Source organism: Thamnophis elegans, chromosome 7 (assembly GCF_009769535.1).
Source record: "Thamnophis elegans isolate rThaEle1 chromosome 7, rThaEle1.pri, whole genome shotgun sequence".
Taxonomy (NCBI): domain Eukaryota; kingdom Metazoa; phylum Chordata; class Lepidosauria; order Squamata; family Colubridae; genus Thamnophis; species Thamnophis elegans.
In genome coordinates this window covers 73,298,745-73,316,131 of record NC_045547.1, presented here as the reverse complement: position 1 = coordinate 73,316,131, position 17,387 = coordinate 73,298,745, and the positions used below count along the sequence as shown (strand labels likewise).

Sequence of the window (17,387 nt, the reverse complement as noted above, 5' to 3'; positions counted from 1 at the left end):
TAGGGAAAATAGGTGTTGTGGCCCGCCAGCAGCAAACAGAGCTGGAGCAGATTCGGACAGTGAGGAGGTTGGGGAGGAACATGGGCCAGTTCTGGAGTCTGGGGAAGGCTCTGATGAGGGCTCTGTGTCAGAGGCAGAGAGGGGGCCAGAGCTGTATATCAGTTATCAGCTGCCTTCAGAGCCAGACATCAGTGAAGCAGACGAACAGCTGGAGCCTGTTCCCAGTGTGCGCATGCGCAGAGTTGCCAGACAAATGGAACAGCTAAAGAACAGGAGTCAACTAGGGAGTAAGGCCACAGGTGGATGATGAATGGCCCCTCCCTGAGAAAATAAAAAGGAGTGAAAGGGGAGGGGAGTTTGCAGAAGACAATTAGTTCACTTAATTGGTTCATGACTCTCTGAGACTCCTTGCCAAGTTTTGCAGATATCGGCCTGGCAGCTCTCTAAGCCAGATAAGGTCTGTGACTGTAAATCCTCCCTTGAAAGACTTTGCTGGATGCGAATGAGCAGAATTCACAATAAATTAATAAAAGGGTTTTTTGTCAGGACAAGGAATTGTTTCATGCTCTTGGGAGGCCTAGGTCAAAACACTAGGAGGAATATCAGGTATGTTCACTGCCTTGAGTTATTTATCAAAACAATATAGGCGAGAAAAATAAATATATAACTGGATGATGCAACTACATTAAACACTTTGTCCTCTACCTGCATTCCTTGGAATCCCGATCTGAAGAGAGAAACCTACAGTCTTTCTTTTGACTTGCCCATTCATATCCACGGGAACAGCAGGTCTCCATTGATGCTTCTACGGAGTGAAAAAAAAATGTGTAGTTTGCAGGCTTAGAAAGCAGCATTGACAAAGTACAGTTTTAAGGTGATTCACCTTCATGGAATGAAAGGAACCTCCCTAACCATCTTACTTAATATCTCCAGTCCTGCATTTGACCTACACTCTCAGATCATATCCCAATTTTTTTATTTTATCTCATAATTCTTTCATTTGATTGCACCACTGAAGCCTCTCAGTGTTGATCACACCTGCAGACACGCTTGTCCATCTATTTTTCGGGGTGGATGTGCATGCATATGACATGTGCATTCAGACATAGACTTTACATCGGGATGTAAATACATTTACACTACACACATTTGTCAGAGTGTGCACAGCTTTACTACGTGAGGCAACCCAGAAGCAATAATAGCAAACAGAGGTTTTTAATAAATAATGGTTTTATCCTACAAAAGAATATATACTATACATACATGTGTTATAGGAAGAGGTCAAACAAACAGCAATTACAGCAGGGAAGAACACATAGCAAGAGAGAGAGAGAGACGCCCTAACAGGGCCTCTTATTATTATACAGGCTCTTAAAGGGATAATAGCTAAAAACCTTGCGGACTCATTCCCATTATTACATCAGCTGATCAGGTCTTAAATCACTACCCTGAAAACATGCAAAATGTAAATTTTCTTCCTCTGGTTATAGGTAGTCCTTGACTTACAACAATTCACTTAGCAACTGTTCAAAGTTACAACAGCACTGGAAAAAAAAGTGATTGATAACCAATCCTTGCACTTTCAACTGTAGAAGGATCTCCATGGTCACATGATCAAAATTCAAGTGCTTGGCAATCAGCATTTATGATAACTGCAGTATCAAAAGGACATGTGATCACCATTTGCGACCTTCCCAACTGGCTTCCAACAACCAAAGTCAATTAGGGGGAGCCTAATTGACTTAAGGACCACATGTTACACTTAACAACTAGAGCGATTCGATGAACAACCATAGCAAAAAAGCTCATAAAATCAGGCATAAGTCACTTCACAACCAACTCGCTTAGCAACAGAAATTCTAGCTCAAATTGTGGTCATGCATTGAAAGCTATCTGTAAAATATAGAGTTTTGTAATCATAAATCTGTTATATCTGTAACAAAAAATGGATTCAGACAAGCAAACATATTTGAAATGTTTCTTCTAAACCAGGTCAGAATTCTGCTGGAAATCAACTTGCAATCTGTTCAGCTCTGGACAAGAAAAGCAATCTAAATGAGAGATTCCCTTATCACAGGCAGATATAATTATATCCTAAGGACAATCTTGAGTAACATATTGAACTTTCATCATTCTCCCATCATTTAAAGGGTCAAACATTTAAGATTTACTTAATTTACGATTAGCAAACTATATGCATCTTACACATGGTGATTTATTTAATAACTAGCTGATAACCTGGCGTTGCCCAGGTATTTATTCATCCTAATTCTGTATTAGGTTGGAGCCCCCTTGTGGAGGACTGTGAAGCCATTACCATGGCAACTGTGCTGTACAGTAGATGCCATCTTAAGGCACAACAGGCTGTATCCTAACACTATCACACTAATGCACGCTATCACTGTCAAAAGTACTGTGATTTGACGCTATAGATATAATTCATTCCTTTTCATTTCAGCGGCCCAGGAGTTCCAGAGTTATGCTGGAATACACACAGACACACACACACTGAAGTGTGTTAGGGGTGTCTTACCCCCCCCACCCCCACAGTATTTATATCCAGATGTCCTGTTTGCTAAGCTTGGAAACAGATAGCTAACAGCTAAGACTCTCTGGAATTAATTTCAGTTTCAAAAAATAAAAGTGGGGGGATATTTAAACCAATAATTATAGTGGCCAAGAAAGCAATACTACACAATGCTAAGTTTTGAATCCAATTAGAGAATATGCTAATGGGGGGATTTTGAGAGCTGAAATCTACATATATTAAAGTTGCAGAAGGTAAGGAACACTGAATTAAAGGATGCAAAGATAATTCACTGCAAGGGGCAGGCGCCCTGTAAAAATAAAGGTAAAAAAGGACAAATATCCCACATTTCTCACATTACGTTTCACACACTGCCTTAATAACACAATAGAAATTCCTATGAAATCATAACAAAGGGAATATATTTATGATTTTTAAAAGACAGATGGAAAAGCTTAATACAAAGAAAGTATATAAATGGAAATGATGGAATCAAGTATAAAAAGAATGGGCAAATTAAATATAGAGACGATACAGGTTGTCTTGGATATACGACAGGTCACTTAAATGAACGTTCGAAGTTACGACACCCCAAAATAACCAACAACACTGTTTCAAAATTACAATGGCTGCAACATCCCTGCGGCCATTCACCCATACAACCCAATCTCAGGACGCTGCAGGGCATTCCCCCTTTCTTCCATCCCACCCTGCCTGGAGCCTGCAGTGTTTGGGCCCCTTCCCAAAACATCCATCACCCATCACATGTGGCTCAGTGGCTAAGATCAGAAAGGTCAGCAGTCCGGCGGTTCGAATCCCTAGTACAGGTCTCCTGCGTGAGCAGAAGGTTGGACAAGATGATCTCCAAGGTCCCTTCCAATTCTGTTACTGTTGTGTTTAAAGTACGTCTACTTTTTGCTCATGTTGGGGGAGGAGGGCGGTCCACGTGTCCCTGGGCTGTGCACTGGCAACCTGACCGCAGGCGCCGTTTTCTCCCCATTGGGAGCTGGGACAAAATGGCAGCCGCCCGACAACCTGCTTCGTTTTCTGCCCTAAGAAGGGCCTGCACGGCGCTGCAGATGTCTCTGAATGCTGCAAGATGCTATTCTGCAACTCTCACTAAAGGAGCTGTCATTTTGCGGCTAGGACATAATAATGGTGGCTGCTTGTGGAATCGAACCAAGTAGCTGTGCTAAATAGCAAATCATTCCAGGGCTGTGGAAGGCCTGGGAGCTTCTCAAAAGATAAAAGAGGAGGAGGAGGAGGAGGAGGAGGAGGAGGAGGAGGAGGAGGAGGAGGAGGAGGAGGAGGAGGATGGTTGGCTGGGTGAGCTGGGAATCTGGCCGAAGGCCTGGGGGAACCAGATGAGAGCAGGAAAAGGCCTGTGGGGCACAGGGCATCTCGGGGGTGGGGAAGGCTCTGGGAGGACCAGGGCAGGTGCGCCTGGGACTGTGCTAGGCCTCCAAGGGCTTACTCTCCCCCCCCCATGGGGCATCCCTTGCTCCACTTACAGGCCCAGGCATTCATTTAACGATTCAGTGGGGTGAGTAAGAACGGAGGGGTCGTTAGGTGAGATGCTTCATCTAATGATCCTTGTAACATGTGACCATAATGGGCAGTCTCCATAGCAGTCACATTGTAAGATCTACCTGTGTATGTAGGTATGTATGTATGTGTGCAGTGGCTCAGTGACTAAGACACTGAGCTTGTCGATTAGAAAGGTTGGCAGTTTGGCGGTTCGAATCCCTAGCGCCACGTAACGGAGTGAGCTCCCGTTACTTGTCCCAGCTACTGCCAACCAAGCAGTTCGAAAACATATTAAAATGCAAAAATCCCTTTGGTGGGAAGGTAACAGGGTTCCAGGTCACGTGATCATTTCTGGGTTTGGGTCAGAGGTGGGTTTCTACCAGTTCGCACCTATTCGGTAGAACCGGTTCGTCAAATCTACCGAACCGGTTAGAAGAGGTTCCACCAGTGGACCCGGAAAGCAGGCCACACCTACAGAAGAGGTTCCAAAAATTTTTGAAACCCACCACTGCCACACACACACACACACACACACACACAGACTGACACAGAGAGAGAGAGAAAGAGAAAGAAAGGAAGGAAGGAAGAAAGAAAGAACGAAAGAAAGAAAAAAGAGTGACAGATGAAAGAAAAAAAGAAAAAAGGGACAGAGAGACAAAAGGAAGGAGAGAGAGAGAGAGAGAGAGAGAGAGAACACATGGCCGGCAAGCCACTCCCACCAGGTCACATGGCCGGCAAGCTACTCCCACAAAGGAGGCCACACCCACAGAGTAGGTTCCAAAAAATTTTGAAACCCACCACTGGTTTGGGTGTCTCTTTTTGGAGAACATTTGACAAGCACGAGCCCGCAGAAAGTGCTTTAAGTAATTTGCAATAGGTGAACTTATATGCAAGAGGCAAGAGAGGGATAATAAGCTATTGGGTTGGGTTTTTTTTTTTTTTAAGTATGGAAGTTTAACAAGAAACATGAAACCCTGAAGTGTTTGGAGAAATTTCAGTTGGCAGTATTTCACCCTTGGCTTAAGGGATCCAAGAAATAACCTAATAACTTAAATCAACTTGATGGTTGGAATAAAACAGCCATCCAGCCAGTGCAATCTTTCCTGCTTGGTTATAAGATTATGACTGTTTCAATACAAATCTCATGTTGACTTTTTTTCTGGACAGTTCTTGTTACGAATCAGATGTCAGAATGAATCAGCTGACGAGGAGCTGTGGTCTAGACTGCGATAAAAATCTAGACTTGGGAAAGAGCAGGCAGTTCTGTTTTGCAACCGCCTCAAGCAAGCCAATGACTTCATAGTCCTGTATCATTTAGCCCTGAACCCATCGAAGAAGGATTAGAAATAGATTTAAATATGGCTCCAGATTAATTACCTCCTGCCAGGAAAGGAAGGGGGAAAGGAAGGAGAGAAGGAGAAAAGAAAGGAGGGAAGGAAGGAAGGAAGGAAGGAGGGAAGGAGAGAAGGAGGGAAGGGGAAGGAGGGAGGGAAGGAAGGGGAGTAGGAGAGAAGAAACGAGGGAAGGAAAGAGGGAGGGAAGAAGAAGTAGGACCGTTGTAAGATAAGATGGATCTATGGGATGTTAAAAAAGCAATTTTCAAGTATATTGTCAACTGTGGAGAAAAATTGTTATAAATGCATATTATTAATAACAGTTATGAGATCATATAATTGTGAATGTATCTATGAAATTGATAAAATAAAAGTAAAAATTAAAAAAAAATTACCTCCTGCCACTATAACACCTAAACTTTGGGCCAGTTATTATAAATCATCATTATTGCCATCTTCTATTTGTAGAAGGAGATTCCTGGCAAAATTGTCTTATGTCACCTTGTACTTTTAAGGAGATACAAGCCATAGACAGAAAATGGGAAAAATAGAGAAACAACTATCTTGTAAAATACTGATTGTCTTCAAAGTATTCCAGATGCTTGTCCAAGACTTTATATACTTTTTCTAGAGCCTTTCTGCATTTTCTAAGAGAAGAAAAGCCATCATGCTCTATTAACCCCACAGCAGAGGTGGGTTCCTACCAGTTCGCACCTATTCGGTAGAACCGGTTCATCAAATCTACCGAACCGGTTAGAAGAGGTTCCACCAGTGGACCCGGAAAGCAGGCCACACCTACAGAAGAGGCTCCAACATTTTTTGAAACCCACCACTGGTCCTTGGATAGGATTATTCTACACTATCATGCTCATATTTATAAAACTCAGGGCCTCTGTGAAAGGTAAGGATGACTACTGCGTTTGTGGTGCAATCAGAACATTGCGTGTGTTGAAGTTGTTTTAAGGCAAACCAAGGATGCCTTTTAAAAAACAAGTTTACATCATATTCTTATGCATGCCGGTGCTGTGTGTGAGGTAATTTAAGGTGGTTCTGACAAGTGTCGTCGGCATCTTCATATCCGGTCACATGGGTGGCAAGCCACTCCCATCCGGTCACAGGTGCAGCAAGCCACTCCCACAAAGGAGGCCACACCCACAGAGTAGGTTCGAACAATTTTTGAAACCCACCACTGTCCCCCAGTACCAGTGACGTGCGGTGAGGTTTATGGCTGGTGAGGCAGTCCCACTGACTAAAGCACTTTCTTTCGCCCACCTGTGCTCGCAGCAGAGCTCAGGCGGGCTGCTGCAAGCTCAGACGGGTGAAAGAAAGTGCTTTAGTCAGTGGGGTGTCACGGGAGAGGAGAGAATGCCTGAGCATTGCATTTATTAAAGAAAAAAAGGAAATTTGAAGGAAAAGAGGGAGCGTGGGGGGGGGCGTCAGAAACGGAGAGAGGAGGAAGAGTGAGCGCAACGCTGCAGCTTTAAACAGAATGACAGAGTTGAAGCCTCTAAAAAATGCGCCCCCTACTATGAGGCAGGAGAACTGCGTGCCTCAACTACCTCAGGATTTTTTAGGCTTTTAACCCTCGCTTAACTCTGCTGGAGCGCCTAAAAAGTCAGACAAGATGAAGCATGCAGTTCTCCTGCCTCACAGTAGAGGGCGCTTTTTAGAGGCTTTTTTAAACAGGCATCATTCACAGTGTGGCAGCAGCTAGCTAGCCTAACCTCAGCACTCGCCTTTTCCAATTTACATTTTTTTCCCTTTTCAGGATTGACAGTGGTGAGGCTGTGCCTCCCCTGACTGCACATCACTGCCCAGTACCCATATGGATTAGCCAGAGTTGCTATCTTCTTCTTGTTCTGAACTTCATCTATGTTTTTCCCTTCTCACTTTGGTAACAAATCTGGTCTGTCTCTGCCCAAATCATCTTCTTTTCCCTCTACATCTCTGACAGAAGCTTGATTGTCAATTAGCTAAGGAAAAGAACATCTCCAGGCTATGGAATGATCTCCCTAAGATGATGTGTTAGACTCATGCTCCGCTACCATTTCAGAAATGGTTACAATCTTTCACCCCATTTCTTACTGCTAATGATTGAGGTTAATGACATTTTGTATTTTAATCGATTTGCAGTGAATGCTCTGTAGGAAGTTAGCACCCACCCTTCTCCTAGAAAATGAAATATTTTAGGAAATATTGAAAGGGCAGAATATTTCCTCCTAAAAGGGAGAAACTCAGACCCCCCCACACCTTTGTCAATGCACTATTAAGGCCTGAGCGAGTCTACTCTACATAACAAAGATATACCTCGTTCAGGCAGAGCCACAATAGGAATCCCAAAGCACTTTCATTACATAATCACCCAGCAACAGCTCAATGATGCCTGGGAGATAGACAGGCTACAGTTAGCTAAGACCCCCGCCCCCTGGGAGCCTGACCACCAATCAGAACACAGTTCTTACACAGGAACAGGAAGCTCCAAGGCGGGGCCCAAAAGAGAGTATAAAACTCAGGCTCTCTCAGCATCTCTTCCCTTTTTTCTTCAAGATCTTCAAGGCATGTGATCCCCTTTTCCCCCCAGGACCTCAAACCATGTGGTCCTGTCCATCATCAATAAATTCTTTCCAAGCAACTTCCATGAATCCAGTGTCTTTTTCCCCACTTGGAACTGAACCCAGAAGGACATTTCTTCCAATAGTTCAATAGATTATATGATACAACTAGTAGTATAGACCTGAAAACTAGTTTTTTTGACAGAAAAATGGAGTGAACAATGGCAAACTGCACATAACCAACGAAAAACTACAGTGACAATAGTTTTAGAAGAGAGTATAGTAGAAGGATTTGTGTAGTTTTGGAAAATATTTCCTAAAAATAGAAATAATTTTAAGCAGTGGAAATGTTGGGACAAAGGTAGTAAACGCCGCGGCATGTGGTCTGTGGCCAGGAATGTTTGCCAAAAGTTATATGAAACTGGAAACTATGTCATTAAAGTAAATTCAATGCAGTGGGAACAAGTTACTTAAGGGGTGTGTGGATAAACAAGAAGAAATTGATTCAAGAATGAATGAGCACTAAATAGTTGTGGGATAGATATAAAAGTCGACGATAACTTTGGGGATCGTTTGGTCATAGAGAGAGAATAAATGAGGATCAAATTGCAAAACAAAAATATGAAGGCAGAGTGAACGAGCAGAGAGAGGAAAAAAGACAAGAAAATCATCACTGATAAGGAATTAAATGTGATCTTGAAAAAGTGAGAGGTTCAAAGAACAAAGGCAACGTGTAAAAGGGTGTTTGGATACATCACGTGGAAGAAGATCCAGGAAAATTAGGAATTGTATTGTTATAAAGTGGTTTTACTTATGTCATTAATTTCTCTGGTTATTTCTTACTACTTCTGCGTAACTATACAAGAAAAGTGGGATTGAGTGTGTGTGGAGGTAGGGGGTATGTGCTTTGTGTTCTCGCTGAAGAATTGATGCAGAACAAAATGACTTCACTGATAACAAAGATGAATAATAAATGTTATCATTTTCAAATGTAACTTTTCATAGAGTAGAACTATGCTTTATGTAAAAAATTGTGAGGGGACACTTTGGAGATAGTATTCTCCTGCCTAATCTTTTTTTGATATGCAGTCTGTTGAAAAATGAAAGATTGATGAAAGTTTCCCAATATGTTTATCTATGTTCTTTTCTTCACAGCTTGGAAAACCGATTTCTTAACTTTAGATGCCCCAAGCCAAATACAAGAATCCTAATATACAATTTATGTGGCTCCGTGGCTAAGACACTGAGCATGCCGATCAGAAAGGTCAGCAGTTTGGCGGTTCGAATCCCTAGCACTGCATAACAGAGTGAGCTCCTGTTACTTGTCCCAGTTTCTGCCAACCTAAAAGTTCGAAAGCACGTAAAAAATGCAAGTAGAAAAATAGGAACCACCTTTAGTGGGAAGGTAACAGCGTTCCGTGCGCCTTCAGCGTTGAGTCATGTTGGCCACATGACCACGGAGACGACTTTGGACAGCGCTGGCTCTTTGGCTTTGAAACGGAGACGAGCACCGCCCCCTAGAGTTGGGAACGACTAGCACATATATGCGAGGGGAACCTTTACCTTTTAATATACAATTTATTACTGTAATTAATGTATAACTTGCCATTAAATGTGTAAGTGCACACCAGAGGTGGGTTCCTACCAGTTCGCACCTATTCGGTAGAACCGGTTCGTCAAATCTACTGAACCGATTAGAAGAGGTTCCACCAGTGGACCCGGAAAGCAGGCCACACCTACAGAAGAGGTTCCAAAAATGTTTGAAACCCACCACTGGTGCACACATATGCACACACAATTGTACAAGATTTTGGATTTATTTTTTGCTACTAACAACCCATTTGACTTCCGGAGCTCAATCATAGGTTTCCAGTTTGTTAACCCTACTACTAAATTGGCTGTAGTACTATGCACCCAGGTGCAATGAAAGCCAGCCAAAGAATGAATTTCGCAAGCACCCGTCCAAATTTATGCAATGTGAGAGAACTTTTTTTTTTTTTTGGAATTATACCAAGAGGTATAACTCACCACTACCATAAAGTTATTTCTTTTTTAAAAAATGAAAGTAAGAATTACCTCCCTTCAAGGTATGTAATCCATACCTTTTCCACAGGGGGAAAAAAAGAGCAGCTGGAATAGGAAAACATGAAGACCCTCCTTTAAAAATAAAAATTGTAATGTTGGTGAAATGTTTGCACTGCCTTCGGTGGTCAAATTCACTCGCATTCAATGCAGAGTGACCGAAGAGTCTTTCCATGCAAGTGAAAAGCAACTGAACAGACCATGAGAGAACAGGAATCATGCAGAGCTACAGTAAACGAACTCCTGTTACTTTAGACTCTCAGAAATCTGGTGGTAGAATTGAGCCCAATGCCCTGAGTTTCCGAATTATGTCAGGCTTGAAGAATTGGGACCACACATTTAGTTCCAATTAAGATGATTAACTGATCATGGGCTGGAATACTGCAACCATGGGGCTGCCCTTGAAGAGCACCCGGCGACTTCAGCTAGTCCAGAATGCGGCCGCGCGAGTGATTGTGGGTGCACCTCAGTTTGCCCACATAACACCTATCCTCCACGAGCTGCGCTGGCTACCTGTTGATCTCCGGGTGCGCTTCAAGGTGCTACTTACCACCCATAAAGCCCTTCATGGTAGTGGATCTGCGTACTTGAGAGACCGCCTCCTGCCAATTACCTCCTTGCGACCTATTAGATCGCACAGATTAGGCCTCCTCCGAGTTCCATCCGCCAGTCAGTGTCGACTGGCAACTACACGGAGGAGAGCCTTTTCAGTAGTAGCTCCGACCCTTTGGAACGATCTCCCCGTGGAGATTCGTACCCTCACCACCGTCCAGACCTTCCGCACAGCCCTCAAGACCTGGCTATCCCGTCAGGCCTGGGGATAAAGATCGTAATCCGTCCCCACCCGAATGATGAATGTTGTGTACTATTTTTACTATGTATTGTTTTATGTCTTACTGTCTTGTACTCCCCTCCCTATATATTGTAAGCCGCCCTGAGTCCCCTCAGGGAAAAGGGCAGCCTATAAATAATAAAACCAAAACCAAAACCATCATGGCTATGCACAAGAGTCCGATCAACTAATGGTCAGCATTAAACTGTCATTGGATAAGAGTGAACGGAATTCAAAGGCGACTTGGATAGATTTTCTACTAGTAATAGGAGCCAGCACCAACTTTATTATAAACAAATCGCACCAGTCCAACTTCATCTCCCTACCAGTGTTTCTCAACGTTGACAACTTATTCAACACAGAATCATGAGAGTCTCCTGTTGAAAAGTTGATTGTTAGGTGGACTTACAACTGGGTGAATCATGGCACCTGAAGAAGGCTCCCTGAATGGAGGGTCAGAGGACTCATCACTGAACTGGATGATACATTTATAAAGTTTACAGGTGACCCAATGCAGACCAAAAGCCACAGGATGCCTAGGCCTCAAGAGAAATCGTTGGTCTTCCAACCTTGATACAACTTGGCTGTTCACCTCTCTATCAACACCTGGACTAGATGTAAATTAAAGATGTACCCAGTGGTGAAATGTAATTTTTTTTTTGCCACCGGTTCTGTGGGCGTGGCTTGGTGTGGGGGGTGTCATGTGACTGGGTGGGTGTGGCCAACTCTTCACTTTTTACAGCATTTTTTTGCTGCCGGTGTCGGGTGAATAGGCAGGGAAAAAATGCTTTAAAAAGTGGGGGGGGGGGCTTCCAATGATCGCGCGGATCAGCTGTGAGCTGTACGATCATCGGAAGCTCTTTTTTCCCCACTTTTTAAAGGATTTTTTTCCTGCCTATTCCAGCTGCTGAGCCGTGCAATCCTCGGAAGATTTTTTTTAAACTACCAGTTCGCAGAATCAACAACACTCGTCCCTACTGGTTCAGCCAAACCGGGAGGATTTCACCCCTGGATTTACCTACCGTATTTTTCAGAGTACAAGATGCACCTTTTTCCCTCAAAAAAGAGGCTGAAAATCTAGGTGCATCTTAAACACTGAATGCAGTATTTTTTTGCCTCCTGAAACCCCCTCCCCTTCACCAAAATGGCTGTGCATAGCTTGAAGGAGGCTTTCAGAGTGCTCCTGGGGGCTGGGGAGGGCAGAAATGAGCAAAAAATGGGTTTTTTGCTCAATTTTGCCCCCCCCCCAGCTCCCAGGGGCACTCTATAAGCTTCCTAATGCCCTTTTTTGGACAAAAAACAGGCCCATTTTTGCAAAAAAATGACTGTTTTTTGCTCGGTTTTGGCCCCTCTCCCCTCCCCAGGAACACTCTACAAGCCTCCAAAGGGCTATTCATGCCCTTTTTTTTTTTTTTGAAAAAAAACACGTTTTTGCAAAAAATGGGCCTTTTTGGGAGGTTTGCAGAGTGAAAAAACCTTTTTTTCTTAATTTGCCTCTTCAAAATCTTGATGCATCTTATACTGCGGTACGTCTTATACTTCGAAAAAATATGGTATGTCTAACATTGCCTTTTTGCTGTCAAGAGTATGTTGCTCTTTGGCATGACCAAGAAAGAAAGAAAAACCCAACACCTTAATCATGGCAGCCATCAGGTTTTCAAATATTTCTACTCAAACATTATATGCCACAGTGTGGTTACAGGGGTATGAATTACAATGAGTATAAAGAATAGAAGCCAGATAAATGTCCTTGTTCTACTGGTTTTTCAAAATGCCACAACTGGCAATAATTTCTGAGTTGCATTTTTTCTCAGTACTACACATTCTTAGAAAATGAGATTATTTGAAAATAAAAGAGGCTGGCAACAGCATTCTAAACCAGTCTTTCTCAACCTTGGCAATTTTAAGATGTGTGATGGTGCAAGAGGAATTCCTGGAGTTGAAATCCACACGTCTTAAAAGCTGCCAAGATTGAGAAACACTTTTCAGAGAGACACCAAGTCCTACAAACATCCTTCGTATCATCTGTCGGTCCAATATCAGGAAAAGGGTATTATGATTTCAATAGAATTCAAACACAGGGTCTAAAGTATTCGTAACTATCCAGATTCTTGGCTCCAGTCTGAATACGGAAAAACAGGAAACAGAATAACAGAGTTGGAAGGGACCTTGGAGCAGAGGTGGTATTCAGCAGTTTCCGACCAGTTCTGGAGAACCAGTAGCAGAAATTTTGAGTAGTTCGGAGAACCGGAAAACATGATCTCTTACTGGCCCCGCCCCCATCTATTCTCTGCCTCCCGAGTCCCAGTTGATTGGGAGGTAATGGGGATTTTGCAGTATCCTTCCCCTGGAGTGGGGAGGGAATGGAGATTTTACAGTATCCTTCTCCTGCCATGCCCACCAAGCCATGCCCACAGAACCGGTAGTAAAAAAATTGACTCCCACCACTGCTTTGGAGGTCTTCTAGTCCAACCCCCTACTTAGGCAGGAAACCCTACACCACTTCAGACATATGGTTATCCAATCTCTTATTAAAAACTTCCAGTGTTGGAGCATTCACAGCTTCTGGAGGCAAGTTGTTCCACTGATGAATTGTTCTAACTGTCAGGAAATTTCTCCTTAGTTCTAAGTTGCTTCTCTCCTTGATTAGTTTCCACCCATTGCTTCTTGTCCTGCCCTCAGGTGACTCCCTCTTCTTCGTGGCAGCCCGAGATATCAGAAGACTGCTATCATATCTCCCCTAGTCCTTCTTTTCATTAAACTACCCAGTTCTTGCAGCCGTTCTTCATATGTTTTATCCTCCAGTCCCCTAATCATCTTTGAACTCTTTCTAGAGTCTCAACATCTTCTTTTACATCGTGACAACCAAAACTGGATGCAGTATTCCAAGTGTGGCCTTACCAAGGACTGACTGAGGTCACTATTATTATTATTATATAAGTCTAAGTCTAACTGCTATTATGAAGAAAAGCACCTTAATACCTCTCTCAGACCTGGGTACTTGAGAGACCGCCTGCTGCCAATTACCTCCACCAGAACGACAGACTAGGCCTCCTCCGAATTCCATCCGCCGGCCAGTGTCGACTGGCGACTACCTGGAGGAGAGCCTTCTCTGTGGCTGCTCCGACCCTCTGGAACGAACTCCCCGTGGAGATTCGCACCCTCACCACCCTCCAGGCCTTCCGCAAAGCCCTTAAAACCTGGCTGTTCCGACAGGCCTGGGACTAAAGAACCGTTGCCCCTATCTCGAATGGTATGATTGTTGCGTGTTTTTAAATTATGTATTGTTTTGTGTTGTTCTTAATTTGTATCCCCCTTCCCTGGTTTGAGTTGTGAGCCGCCCTGAGTCCCCCTTCGGGGGAAAAGGGCGGCATACAAATGAAATAAACATTCAACAAACAACAAACATTCAAACATCATGCTTTAGCATTTTTCCAATTTTCAGCTAAATCTCAACCAGATCTGTGTGAAGATGGACAGCCATATACATTTGAAAGAATAAAATTAGCAGTTACTTCTAAGCAAGTATTGCCACTTCCTTCCCTTATGGTAACAAAAAAACAGAAAAGAAAGTTTGAAGTTCAGCAACAGCATTTTCATGTTACATATCACATAACACTTTCCATGACTAAGGCCTTCTTATCAAAAAAATATGTTACCTATAATGTACAGATAGTCCCCATTAGCAACTGTTCTAAGTTACAATGAAAAAAAGGTGACTTTTGACCATTTTGACCACTTAAGACCATTGCAGCATCTCCTGGTTGTTGGAAGAAATCATTAGGGCAGAGAACCGGTGGTTAAATTATTTGAATCCCACCACTGCACCTGATCACTATTTGCCTGCCTCCATCAAGAAACATCAGTGAGGGAAAGCTTGATTCTGATCCCAATAGTGTGAGCCATATTGTGGGGTGGGGAGAAAGACCCCCTGTTTTCACAAGGAAGAAATGGCTCCATGCTTCCCCTCACAAGTCAAAACAAGGACTTTCTGGAGCCTTCCCCAACCTGCTGCCCTCCCATTCCCAGGCCCCTTTTTGGCTACAAAAATGAGGATTTTCAAAGTAGCCCAGATGTTGGAGGGATCTCAGGAATGTCAATTCAAAACCGCACCTGACTGGGATCCCATTGCTTTGCCTCCCCAGATGGTTTTGAACGCGTGAATCTTCTCAAGCCGCCACCACTTTAGAACAAAAAAAACCAACTGTCCGGGGTGAGGAATGGAGAAGGGATCTCATCCACCGAAGCCAATTCCCCCCATTTTCCCAGCGGATCCCGATTCGGGGCTAGGCGGTTCGGGCCTGCAGGACTCTGCCAGTCCGCTAGAGGGCGGCAAGAGAGTCTATCTCGCCTCGCTTTGCTGCCCCCCGGCGGCGGCTCGGCGATTTGCAAGCCCGCGGTATCCTAGCCGGGAGGGGACAAACGGGAAGGGGGGGGGAGGGCGAGGATGCTGCCTGAAGGGTCCCACGCACACGCCCCGGCCCGAGATTTCCACGCGCCTTCCCCGGGCAGCTCTCTCCGCATCCAGAGACCCGGCTTCTGCGCAGCCCTCCCTCTCCATAACGCCGCGATTTTAGCGCAGCGCCCTTTACTCTTTACCTTGTCCCCGGCCGGAGGGCAGCAGAAGCAGGAGGGTGAAGAGCAGCGGGGACCAGGACGGCCGGCGCGTAGGGTCCATGCCTTGGGCTGGTGGGGGAGGCGAAGAGAAGCCGTGGAAAAACCAGAAAAAAGTCCCCCGCGGAAAGCTGCTCTGCTCTGCTCTCTCTCGCGCTGCCGGCGCCGCCTCCTCCTGCTACTACTACTACTAATTTGGGGTTGCAATCACTGGTTTCAAAGGGCTCCCAGCCGCCCAGGACCGGTTGAGAAGGGAGCCTGGCAAAGGATTTCCCGACCGCCCCCGCCTCAAAAAAAAAAAAAAAAAACCACCACCCCCGCCGCCCAAAAAGTAATTTTACAAAGAGTTCATCCAACGCCTCCTTCCTCCCCTCCTTTCAATTATCCCGCTTGCAGAGGGCTCAGCATCGTCTGGAGGCAGGCTCTTTCCTGAGTGGTATGCTAAATCCAGGGGTTGTCCTTCTCCCCACCCTTTTAACCAAAAAAACCACCCACTCCCCCCCTTCCTTTGGACTTAGAAAGCTTTGGAAACAAGGCAGGGGTTGCCTTTCAAACAGAAAAGGGGAATTCTCTGAACAGCAGTCAAAGGAAAAAGTGCCCAAATTTCTCTCAGGGGGGGGGGAACCCCAAAACAAAAACCCAGAAAAATAATCCAGACCGAGAGGGGGGAGGAATTAAAGGGGAGAGTATCCTAGTTTTATCTTTGGAAAGAGCAACATCTGGAACAAAATAATAAGGAGGGGAGTGGGTCAATTTTGTCCTAAGGAAAGCACATTGAGATCTGGTTTGATCTTACTCAAACAAGGTTCCGCTCCTTAGTGGTTCAAGCAGAAGATCACAGCTAAGATCCCTCCATCTCCCTCTTCTTCCATTCCTTCTCCCAAGCAGTAGATAAGAGAGGTTGGTTGTCATTTTAGGAACCATCCTGGTTTGTGCTGTTTGGCCACAAACCAGGATTGACTACCCTGCAAAACTTAAAAGCACATTATTAGTCCCAGGCAGGAAATTTCATGCTCATAAAGGTCCCTGCCTGAGGATTAATAGGCCTTAAAGAGGGCAAAAATGTGCAAGTAGTAATTTCTCCATTTCTATCTTATTTTACTACTTCAGTATTGAATGCTTGTTATCCAGCATCTAAACCTGCCTTGGCTGATTGCAGACAAGATGAGTATACAGTCATGAAGAATATAGCTAAACTCCAGGCAGTTATTTCATTTTCATGTAAGGGTTTTCCTCATTGGAAGCTTTCAAGAAGTGACTGGACTGCCATCTGTCAGAAATGGTGTAGGGTCTCCTGCTTGGGTGGAGGGCTGGACTAGATGACCTACTAGGTCCCTTCTAACTCTGTTAATCTCTGATTCCAGGATCTTCCCAGGTATTGATGTCAGGCAGGCTAATTGGTCTCTTAATTTCCTGGATCCACTTCCCCATCCCCCTTTTTGTAGATTGGAACCACTCTGGGATGGTCCTGGCAATTTGAACTCATTTAGCGTGAATACGTGTTCTCTTCCAATTTCTTGCCTGTTGTGACTTGCATTCAGATATTCTGTCTCCTACAGTGTGTTGGGCTATTTTTTTCCCCTTTTGCATGAAGACAGATGCAAAGAATTAATTAAGCAGTTCTGCTTTTTCCCTGCTACTGGTCCCTTGCCATCTTCTCCCATTAGTGGACCGGTGACTTTTTTTCCTTGTCTCTTATATATTGCAAGAAACTTTTTTTTTAAATGGCTTTAATGCAGAACGTTTAGACATCTGATTCAGCTCAGCAATCCAATCAGCAAACTATGTTTTATTTCATTGCCCCTTCTATTGTGCTTGGCACACAGATCTCCTCACCCCACGGTGTATTTACTATTCAGGCTGCTCCAAAACTCAAGATTATTTGCTTTTAATTTGCTAACTTCTCCACTGACATTTCC

At 44.1% G+C, this 17,387-nt stretch overlaps 1 protein-coding gene across 2 annotated transcripts in view; it reads right to left on the bottom strand.

The window, feature by feature from the left end:
- FBLN1 (fibulin 1) overlaps positions 1-15,742 on the bottom strand; it is a 61,335-nt gene extending 45,593 nt beyond the window's left edge. For both annotated transcript variants that reach the window (XM_032220624.1, XM_032220625.1), the window contains exons 1-2: positions 15,454-15,742; positions 706-805 (exon numbers count right to left, since the gene is read on the bottom strand). In XM_032220624.1, coding sequence (XP_032076515.1) covers positions 706-805; positions 15,454-15,532 — 179 coding nt within the window. In that variant the 5' untranslated portion in view covers positions 15,533-15,742. The remainder of the gene's footprint in view (positions 1-705; positions 806-15,453) is intronic.
- Positions 15,743-17,387: the final 1,645 nt, after the last annotated feature.